The sequence below is a fragment of the Oratosquilla oratoria genome, chromosome 9, assembly GCF_046742065.1.
Source record: "Oratosquilla oratoria isolate Oo_2021 chromosome 9, ASM4674206v1, whole genome shotgun sequence".
NCBI lineage: Eukaryota > Metazoa > Arthropoda > Malacostraca > Stomatopoda > Squillidae > Oratosquilla > Oratosquilla oratoria.
In genome coordinates this window covers 73,564,156-73,576,655 of record NC_134785.1, presented here as the reverse complement: position 1 = coordinate 73,576,655, position 12,500 = coordinate 73,564,156, and the positions used below count along the sequence as shown (strand labels likewise).

At 35.5% G+C, this 12,500-nt stretch overlaps 1 protein-coding gene across 1 annotated transcript in view; it reads left to right on the top strand.

The window, feature by feature from the left end:
* LOC143028613 (uncharacterized) overlaps positions 1-8,038 on the top strand; it is a 23,553-nt gene extending 15,515 nt beyond the window's left edge. Inside the window, exons 3-5 of the mRNA XM_076190975.1 lie at positions 4,476-4,580; positions 4,968-5,206; positions 7,296-8,038. Of these exons, the coding sequence (XP_076047090.1) occupies positions 4,476-4,580; positions 4,968-5,206; positions 7,296-7,707 (756 nt within the window). The 3' untranslated portion in view covers positions 7,708-8,038. The remainder of the gene's footprint in view (positions 1-4,475; positions 4,581-4,967; positions 5,207-7,295) is intronic.
* Positions 8,039-12,500: the final 4,462 nt, after the last annotated feature.

Sequence of the window (12,500 nt, the reverse complement as noted above, 5' to 3'; positions counted from 1 at the left end):
CTACCTAGCGATAGTTAGACCCATCCTTGACTATGCGGTACAGTTTTGGTCTCCGTCCTACAGAATGGACGTAAATTCATTAGAATCAGTACAGAGAAGAATGACCAAAATGATACAAGGACTCGGAAATTTGCCTTACGAAGAGAGGCTTAGGCACCTAAACTTACACTCTGGAAAGACGCAGAGTGCGGGGTGATCTAATAGAAGTGTTCAAGTGGATCAAAGGCTATAACAAGGGTGATGCAAACAAGGTCATCATAATAAAACAACAGGGCAGGACTCGCAGTAATGGGTACAAACTGGACAAATTTAGATTTAAGAAGGAAATAGGCAAGAATTGGTTTACTAATAGGGTGGTCGATGAATGGAATAAACTTAGTAACCATGTAGTAAGCGCTGAAACTATCAGTTGTTTTAAAAAAACGATTAGACAACTTTATGGATGGGGATGACAGGTGGTGATGGATACGGAGCTGCCTAGTGTAGGCCTTATGGTCTTTTGCAGTCTCCTTTATTTCTTATGTTCTTATGTTCTTATGTATATATATGTATGTATATACATATATATATATATAATATATATGTACATATATATATATATATACATACACATATACATACTATTGGGATGATGGAGAACATAAACACAGGGGAAGGCTCGGAACCCTGTACACTCTAACGTTTCGTTCGTGTAGAACTTCTTCAGAGAGTCTACACGAACGAAACGTTAGAGGGTTCAGGGTTCCGAGCCTTCCCCTGTGTTTATGTTCTCCATCATCCAAATAATTTGTCTAAAATACTTATCAATATATATATGTATGTATATACATAGGTATATACATATGTATATATATGTATATATATGTATATATATATAAATATATAATATATATATATATATATGTATATATATATACATATATATATATATATATATATATATACACATCTACACACATATATACGTATATATGTATATATATATTTGCGGAGTGGCAAATGATCACTCAAACCAATTAGATATTCAAGAAGATTTAGATCAATTACAGCAATGGTCTGAAAAGTGGCTAATGAAATTTAACACAAGTAAATGCAAGGTAATGCACATAGGTAAAAATAACAGTAAGTACGATTACAAGTTATTTGGAAATTCGTTAACAAAAGTGGATAGTGAAAAAGATCTCGGCGTAATTATCAGTAACGACCTCAAATCATCCAAGCAGTGTATTTCAGCCTCTGAGAAAGCAAATAAGATTCTGGGATTGATTGCGCGATCTTTTGATTTCAAAAGTCCATCACTCATTAACAAGCTATATAAATCGTTAGTTCGTCCACATTTGGAATATGCTGTTTCCGTATGGTCACCGAATCTCATTAAAGACATTGACAGACTGGAAAAAGTACAACGGCGAGCCACAAAACTGATTCCAAATATAAAAAATAAATCATACGAAAATCGACTTAAGCACATGAATCTGTTTTCCCTAAAAAAGCGTAGACTCAGAGGTGACTTGATACAGGTCTTTAAGATTTTAAAGGGAATTGACAACATCAAAAGTGACCAAATTTTCACATTGAATGAGAATCAGACAAGAAACAATGGTCTCAAACTGTCCGGAAATAGATTCAATTTGGAAGTAGGTAGAAACAACTTTGCCAACCGTGTAGTTAATGAATGGAATAAACTTCCTGCACAGGTAGTGCAATGTAGTTCAGTTCGAAGCTTTAAGAATCATTTAGATAAATACCTAAGTAAGATGCTGTAATGATTATAATTTATGTTATATTATTTGTTTTTGTTTTGTTATAATTTGTCTGTCTGATTTTCATTTATTATTAGTTATATGTCAATTTATAATCATTTACTATTTACCTTTTTGTTTGTTATTCAACTATACCTATGCATTTATTTATGTATTTTATTTGTTATTTTTACATTATTATAGTTTTAATTTATTATTGATATGATTTTTTATTTTTTTTATTTTTTTTATTTTTTTTTGCATCCGACCTAGATATGGATCAAAAGGTCTCCTGTCGGCATGCTCCGCCTTTGTAATCCTTTGTAATATACATATATATACATATATATATATGTGTGTGTGTTTGTGTATGTGTGTATTTTTGCCTATGCCAATGCCGATTCCTATTCAGTCTTAGCTGCCAATGCCGATACCAATGCCGATGTCTATTCACTCTTATTTGCCGATCCCGATGCCGATTCCACTTTATATAATTACTGTATATAATCTTTAATATAAAGTAATTAAACTATGATTTTTACTTGCTTTATAATCTGTGTAGATTTATACACGTCAGTTGTTGAGCTGCTGCATGCTAATAATTGAATGAACATAATGAAGTGTTTATTGATTAACAACTTTATGATTATCAATGTATGATTGTATTATTTTCTGTTGGTTGAAAAAGAGGTTAGAAATGACGTATTTCATAGATTTTGATTAACTACTAACTTGAAGTAAATTGCATCATTTAATGCATGGTTTTAATAAAACACATGTGCAGAGTGTAAAATTTATTAATCAATTTCTTAATCCTAACTTAATAGTAAAACCTAAACCTAACTCAGTCTCTACTATCTAATATTTGACCCATGGAATGCGGGAAATGGCCAAAATATAATATTTTATTTATTTATATTTTTTTTTTTCAAAAGCTGTGTCTGGGCATAAAATCCAAAACAGAAACAAAAAACTCGAAGAAACTTTTTTTTTCGACATACTGACTCACCTTAGTACTGCCGCATTCCATGGGTTAATAGTCAAAGTTAAGCATTCGCAAATTGGAAGTTCAACACCATCAATTTCTTTTCCGGTTTCTGGAGTCAGGCGGTTACGGTGTCGGGTGTAGACATTACCACCAATGCTGAAGAGGCGTTCACTCCCCACTGAAGATGATGGAGAGCACAGCATTTTGTTGGCAACTTTTCCAAGTTCAGGATATGAGTTGTGGTTGTCTCTGCGCCAACTCAAGGAATCCGAGTCACGTGGTTCCAGTGGGAGGGACCAAAATTTATCGTCTTCACTTTGTAGTGCAAGAACAGGTGAAGATATTCTTATATATATATTTTTTTTAAGTTTCATTTTGTTTGTCCAAATTTGTCTCATGTGATTGTGAATTTGACAGCAAATCATCTAAACTTGAGTCAAAGTTATAGCTGTCATTGTCAAAAAACATAAAGATGTATTGTTTTGTATTCATTTGTCAAAATACTTTAACAAACTATAAGCGATTCGTTTGGCTATAAATTGCAGCGAAATGGGAGTAAATCCGTCCGCCGATTTTTCGAACCTATAAGCGGGTAAAATCGATCGAGTCCACGGACGCCCGGACGAATTACTCTTGTTTAATTGCTGTGGTAGAAACTGCTGTTAATATATATATATATATATATACACATATATATATATATATACATATATATATACATACATATATATATATACATATATATACATGTATACATATACAGGTATATATATATATTTATACATATGTGTATATATATATATGTATACATATATATATATACATATATATATATATATATATATATACATATATAATATTAGTTTGATTTTATATAGGAAATACAAAAGTAAAATAAAAATTGATATAATTTGCTTTAACATTTACTCCGACTTGTGCTGCTATTTTAAAAGTTTCTCCGGTCGTCTGCAGATTTGATCACCTCTGCATAATATTTTCGAAACGTGTAATGTTATGGCGTTAGACGGCAGTGTAGGCTTACCGCTACCACAGCATATTCGTAGCCACCTCATTCCCTACGGTTGTGATGCTGTGTGAAAATAAAATAAAGCAATGATTATTTGGTAGCGGTATCTCATATAGCACACAATATGCTGCATGGCCCTATGCAACCACCATAACAATGAATAATAAGTGAATTACTGAATTAGCATCGGCATCGGCAAAATATTGCCGATGCCGAATCCCTTTCTAAGAAAAATGCCGATTCACCAAAAAAGTGCCGATTCTTGCCGATGCCGATTAATCGACACACCCCTTATATATATATATATCTATATATATATATATATATATATACATATATATATATATATATATAAATACATATATATATATATATATTTATATATATATATATATTTGAGTAGAGGGAAACACACAAGTATAACATGAGTTTATTATTTGACTATTTTGGCACAGTGGTGTTTCCTCAGAATGAATGTCATATTCTTCATGAGGAAGCATCTCTGTGCGTAACTAGTCAAAGAATAAACTCTTGTACTACTTGTGTGGTTCCCTTATACAACCTGTCATGATGTCTTCATATATGTATATATGTATATATATATATATATATATATATATATATATAAATATATATATATATATATATATATATATATAGATGTATTGTTTCTTGAATGGTTTGCTTGCGTTTTAGAACATCTTACTTTCACCAACAGGTCCACAATGTCGTAATGATGGCTTCTAAGGGTGTCGATACACATGAAGTGTTCCAACCCAAAAGCGAGAAACACAGGAACAGAGTTGTCGTTTACAAAGAAAAGGTAAGAGCGTTCTCCTAAAAAAAATTCTTGACAATCATCGTCGTTTTTAATTTCCGACAATAACTGATTAAGCGAATGTCGTAACCACATTTGGTTACGTGTTCGTTTTTTCAGCGAGGTGTGTTTATTGTATCCATTGATGGTCATATCCTCTCTTATTAAACCCGTAAACTGATTAACAAGTCAACTTGGTTTAAGGAAATGGTCAATAACTGGTTTACCAAGCGTGGTTAACGAATGAAATAGGCTTAGTAACCATGTAGTGAGGGTTGAAACAATTGGTTGTTTTAAAAGAGAAGATTAGATAAGTTTATGGATGGGTAAAGCCTAGTGCAGGCCTTATTTTATCTTGCATTTCTATGTTCCTTTCATTTTTCTCTCTTTCAGAATCAGAATCGTTTTGGTTTTCACTGCAAACCGGAGGACGCCGACTACATGAAGGGGATCCTTCTGAATTCGAAAATCCTCAGCCTCAGCGACGCCGAATCGATCTCCCACGTTCCGGAGTTCCTGATCGACGTCGTGACGGACGTGCTGAGGGAAAGAGGAGTCAAGGGTGTTGAGGTGGAGGCGCTCTATCCGATGTACTACTACGACAGGGAGAGAACAATGGTCTGGCGAGAAAGGTAGGTGTAGACTTTTGTCCTTAGTGGCTTTAGTGTATTCCTGTTGTCTTCAAATCATCTCCTTTACCTTACCAAAGTCTCCTTTCCTTCTTTTGTGGTGCTATGGTGGTTGTAATAGTGTGTGTGAGGGGGCTAAGAATACTGTCTCTGTGTTCCTATGGCTAGAAAGGTGAGTTTTGAATTTTGACCTGGTGGCTTTAGTGTGCTTTAGTGACTTGCTCTGGATGGACTGTGTCTTGCTACATTGCCTCTGACCCAGGGCAGTGGGAGAGATACAGGGATGATCCGTCATCTATGAGAAGCTAAGATGAGAGGGGGTAAAAGGGTTAAGGAGGGGAGAGGAGTGGGTGGGAGTAGGTAAGTGCTTTTGATTCGGCTACCTCCCTATTAAGGGGGAAAAAACTCTTGGTATATAAATAGAGTTTAGTGTGTTTCTGTTGTTTTCAAATCTCTCTTTTACCTCGCCAAAGCCTCCTCTTCTTTTGTGCTGCCACTGTGATTGTAATAATGTGTGAGGGGGATGAGAATATCATCTCTGTGTTCCTATGGCGAGAAAGGCGGGTCTTGACTTTTGACTTTAGTGTATTTCTCTTATCCCCAAATTTCTTCTTTGACTCCCCAAAGACCTCTTCTTTTTTGGTTCTTTTGTGGTTGTGGTAGTGTGTGAGGGGGATAAGAATACCGCCTCTGTGGTCCTGTCTGATTTTATTTCTTTCCCATGAGGAGTCGAAACATGTCTTGACTCGGCTACCCCCATTACAAGGGGGAAAATTTTCATTGATAAATACATGCGACTGTATACTGAAGCCGCCTCACCATAATGAAGAATGTTCGATTCCTGAATGTTTCCGAAGTTTTGTATGTATTTTCTTATGCAAGAAAACACCCTCAGACTATATGGCTCGTTTCACACGTATCGACTTTTCGCCGTACACCGTCCACGACACGACGTCGTGGTTTTAAATATCCATGGGTGTCTATGGACGCTTTCACACGTCATGACTGTGACCACGTACGAAAGCGTCCATAGCCCATGGTTATATTATTTGAGAGCACGGCGTAGTGTAGTGGACGGAACACGGCGAAAAGTCGATACGTGTAAAACGAGCCTGTGTTCTGGTCTGACGGCACGACCTTCCTTGCTCAAAGCCCGGGAACTGTGCTTTTAAAAAATGACTTTGCTTTTGGCAGTTGGGAATCATTGCTAAGGGCACGACTCGACGTGTTCCAAAACTTCACGTCCTTTCGTCTTTGTTAATAAGTGCATTTCATCATGAAAATTACTCGGCCACCTAAACAGATTTTCCAACTTTGAGATAGCTTCACATTGTTATTCCAACAGTACACACTAATCACGAAAGGTGGAGCTTATGCTCTTAGGGGCGGGGCCTCTGTGCAGACTTGAATGACATCTAGGAAGATCATCTACTCTGAGCAGTGGTCAAAACAACAAAATCTTTTCGTGAGGCACCGTCCTCGGTCCCTCAACAAGGGAATTGATGACGTAAAACCGTAACATACTCAAAGACAGAGGCACAGCGTATCCCTGCTTCACTGTTTCTAATTTTGAGATTTGATGACACACACACACACACACACACACACACACACACACACACACACACACACACACACACACACACACACACACACACACACACACACACACACACACACACACACACACACACACACACACACACACACACACACACACACACACACACACACACACACACACACCAAAAGAAAAACAACAACATTAATCATCCTATTCATACAGTACCAGGTTTAGACAAGGGACCTCCTTAACCTACAGACAATTTTTAGTTTTAAGATATTACTAACAATGCATATGAAACCATTTTAACATTACACATAAATGCAACCCATTCAAAAACTGCAGTACACACAAAAACCACATTCAAACTTTAAAAACCCGCTCCTCTCTAAGATGTAAATAACAAATTAAATTTGGTGAGGCTCTTATGGAGGTGAGGTTCAAACCTTTAGCTTATTTATTTTATGCGTAAGTCTGGATTTATTGAACTCCTATTTCCACGACCTAATTCTTTGTCTTCTTCCGCAGCGAGGTGAACTCCGGCGACGGCTACGTCCGGCGGCTTAGCGAAGCCGGGATAAGGAAATGTTTCGATTCCTGTCCAAGGCGGAGATCCTGCGATTCCTTCCAGACCTACAGATCCATCGCAGCCGCGACTCCCACCGCAGGACTCTTCAAGGAAGCGAGCCAAGACGGCGAGGAGGTCGAAGGACCCGTCTGTTGGGTGACTACCGACTGCGGGGCGCTTGGGATGCTCATGGCGAAGGAGGGGAGTTGGCAGGCCGTCCATTCGCCAAGGGTTTTCATGACCTGTGCCAAGATGATGGCTGCCGAAGGGTACATGCCACATTGCTATGCCACACAGTCCCAACTCGAATCCCTCTTGCTGAGTCTGGGCTGGAGTTTAAGCCACAGAATCTCGTGGATTCGCTGTAAATAAAGGGTTGTTGTATGTTTCATCTTTAACATGTTAGGAACTTGACGTCTGCTTTATGTCTAATTTAAAAAACAAAACAAAAAAAAAGGAAAATATATTTTCTTTTGTTAGGAATAATCCCAATCGTCACAAGTGATTCCTTGAAATGTGTGACCTTTTTCGCAAGATTATGTGAGAATATATTTGATGTTTCAGGAGAACAGCAACAGAACATCGAAGCCATCTTATTGGTGAAAATATCCCAGCACGTATATTTTTATATTTGACAAATTGAGGAACTGATGAATCATTCTAGCCCATTTTGAAATACATGTATTTACTTTAAGACACTGCATATTCTCTTTTATTGTCCCAGCAACCTATTTTAAAAGAAAACACTCCAAGTATAATAAAAAATGCACTAAGCATCAACAACCAGACCATGACCTAGAGAAATGTTGACAAATACGTCGCTGTGAAAATAACGGAGCCAAGTTCGGAGCCCCCCCCCCCCCCCAAAAAAAAAAAAAAAAAAAAAAAAAGAGAGAGAAAAGGGAAGAGTTAAGTAGGTCCAATGAGCAATACTGCTGTTGATATATAAGTGACTTGATGTACCCATGGCTCTTGAATACAATAATTTCTCTTCAACAATATCTTGGCGATAGTTATCATGGTAACGTCGACGATATTTTTTGTCCCGGTAATATATATATATATATATATATACATATATACTGTATGTATATATATATATATATATATATATATATATATATATAAATATATATATACATATATAAATATTAAATGTATATATTATCTATATATATATATATATATATATATATATATATATATATTTATATATGTATATGTATATATATATATATATATATATATACATATATATATACATGTATATATATATATATATATATATATATATATATATATATACATACATATATATATATATATATATATATATATACATATATATATATGTATATATACATACATATATATATATATATACATATATATGTATATACATATATATACATATATATAAATATATATGTATATGTATATATATATATATATATATATATATATATATATATATATATTGCTCGAGATAATTCCCGGAATCATATCACCTACTGCCTCTTGGTACTTATTGACGTCAGAATTTATTTGCTGGTGGAATTATGATACCAGTATCCTAATAGAAAATTGTCTATAATTCTGAGTTTAAAGTTGTTCGAATCTAACATTTTTCAAAGGATGTCATTAGTGATATGACATGTGAGAGTTTAAGTGTGCATATGTACACACATATGCACACACATACACGTGTATGTATATATATATATATATATATATATATGTATATGTATATATATATATATGTATATGTGTATTTATAAGTATATATATATATATATATATATATATGTATATATATACATATATATATATATATATATATATATATATATATACATATATATATAATATTTATATGTATATATATATATATGTATATATATATATATATAATATCTTGTCGCACCAGAACCGTGTCCATATAAGGGCAGTTTCATTTGCTTCCCTAAGGTCTTGGTCGGAGCAATGGGGACTCAATGGACATTCCCGGAGGACGTGGACCATCGTCTGTACTTCGCCACAGGGACATTGGGGGCTATTGGTGTATCCCCACTTGTGTTGATTTTCTCTCGTTTTGCCCACCTAGGCTCTTCCTCTGTTTAAGGTAACCCAGTCCTTCCTGGTTAGGTTTGCTCCTGGGGGCAAGGTCTCGTTTGGGCATGGTATGGCCTCGTTATGGCCCAGATTGTCATATTCCTGCCAACATTCTAGTCTATGGGCCACAGCTTGGGTTGGATCCAGTCCCTCCACCGTCATGAAGCTTTGGCGGGACTTCAGTCTCTGTCCAACCTGAAGGTGACCGTATAGTGGATGCCTGGGATCATTTTGTTGTTTATATTTTTCTATCTTGGTAATTATTTCGCGCCGAATGTGGTGGAATCCCTGCTAGTCTGTAAATAGTATGTGGGGGCATTGGTTTTAGGGTACCTGTAATTATTCGACACGACCTGTTCATTTCTGGATCTGTTTTGTGTGCATGGCAGGACCTGGCCCATACTGGTGCGCAATATTCTGCAGTGGAATAACACAGTGCCAAAGCTGTTTGTCGCAGGGTGTTTGGGACTGATCCTCTGCTGGTGGTGGCAAGTTTGCTGAAGAGGTTGTTTCTACTTGAGATTTTTCCAATCAACTTGTTGATATGGTCTTTGTAAGGGTCCTGTCGAGAGTGACACCTAAATAGACAGGGTGTGGGTGGTGTGCCAGTTCAGTGTCGTTCCATCTGATTCGTAGCTCTCTCTTGGTGATTTTTAAGGTGGAATGTGTATGTGTATATATATATATATATATATATATATATATATATATATATATATGTATATATATGTATATATGTATGTATGTATGTATATATACATGTATATATACATGTATATATACATGTATATATACATGTATATATACATGTATATATACATGTATATATACATGTATATATATATATATATATATATATATATATATATATATATATACATACAGTAGAATAAGAACACAATATTTACAATCATACTGCAATCTGGGGCGAATTAGGTTTTTGATCAATTTTATTCCTATCAAAGCCTTGTCCTTGGAAAGGAATACTATAACTATATTTGCCGAAAATTTATGGTTGTCTTTTAATCTTCTTGAATTGTTTTTAGGTGGCAAGTTATTCAATACCAACAATCAAACCTTTTTCTTTCCTAGCTTTTGCAAATGCTCTACTTCCCATTTTTATGATGGATTTTTTGTACTTTTACACATATCCATAGTGTTATATCAATTTTCCCATCTCCCATTTCCACCTTATTCACCTTATTCTCTAACCACATGAATCATTTGATTTTGGCATATTCAGAAAAAAATCTTAATCATATTTCCCTTTCTTTATTTCCTCGTCTTCCTTCATTTGATAATTTTGTTACTTTCTGGCCAGTCGCTAGTTTTTATCTATTCATTCACTTATTCATGTTATCTTATTCACTTTTTGTTGTTTTTCTACAGATTGAACATACTGTTAATACATTCCTGATAGGTGATTTTAATTGCAGTGGAAAGCAGTTATCCAATGGGTGAAAGATATGACAGAAATAAGAGGAGAAGACACTCCACCAAGACGGTTGTTTATTTGCATGCTTCTCAAATGGAGGCTTACTAAACCTAACCCTTATTAATCGTAATATTTTTTTTAGCACGATTTACCTTTGAAAAGCGTCCAAAAGGCACCTGATATTGAAGTACTGATTCTTGTGCCCCATAAGAAAAAGTGAACATGCAGACCTTGAATTACAGTTAGCAGACGATGACGATGAACGGATCGTTTAGGTAAGGTAGATACAATTTTGGGAAGATAAATTCGCCCGGTTTGAGAGGAAATGTTCAAGAATCAAATAGGAAGTATTGGTAGATAGAAGAAATGTGACATTAAAATGTATATATGCTTAGAATAGCTCGCCAATTCATTTGCAAACACTTGACACCAAGTTACATGAATCTTCACCTAAGGTGAGTGAATGGGACACGATTTACAGGAACTAGTAATTTTTTTATTTCTGTTTTTCATATCTATACGAGTAGTTATTGATATTTTCGTGTTCTTTATTTACAGTTTGTTTATTTAGAATGCAAACTGGTAAAGATTAAATATATCTTAGAATTAGCAATGCCACCCCTTTTCTAATTAATTTTCTATGGTCAAAATAGCCGTTTTCTTTTACAAGTTGCTAAACGCTCATAATTTCATGCTCTCCTATTTTTTCTAATAGAGAACACCTGACACCAAGTTACATGAATCTTCACCTGAGGTAAGTCAATGGAAACCAGTTATTTTTATTCTCTGTTTTCTAAATATATACGAGTAGTCATTGATATTATTTTCGTGTTCATTATTTACAGTTTGTTTATTCAGAATGCAAACTACCCCCTTTTCTAATGGATTTTCTATGGTCAAGATAGTCGTTTTCTTTTACAGGTTTCTAAACGCTCATAATTCCATGCTTTATTTTTTATGGGAACCCTGAATGTTTACGTTGTCTTTTACCTCCAAATACAACAAATCACAAGGAATTCAAATTTGTGGTTTAAAATAGCATTATCTGGTCACCTTACTTTGCGAATATTTGGGCGAAAACGTCTCAGATGCAGGAACTACCGTTGCTTCCTCCCTGGCCGTGTTGTCTCCAGTGAAGTGATGTACCAGCTTGTAGTGGGGCCATGTGTTACTATAGGATGGTGTGGGAGGTGTTTCTCCAATTCCTTGAAGGAAGGCAACCAGCCATCTTTTAATTACTTCGACTGTGCAGGATTTGGTGTTATTCAGGTAGTTGGAGAGACTACTGGAGAGCTTGGGGGTCGCTCTGGTGAAGGAGTTTGCTCGGAGTGATATGGTGTTGCTGGCGATTCCTTCAACATAGCAAGATCTCCCTCTCGTCCTTTCTTGGCCGAGTGTCACTACAATATTTGGGACGCGAGCCTCCACCATCTTCCACGTCTCTTTAATCTGGTACCGTTCTCTGCACCTTTGGAGTGAATAGAGTTTGAGTTGCTTGAGTCTCTCCCAGTGGTTCATGCCTTTAGACACTAATTCTTGCTGGCGAAGGTCCTTTGGACATTCTATCTCAGCTATACTGTCTCGGTTCCATAGTTGGCAGCAGTATTCAAATTTAGGT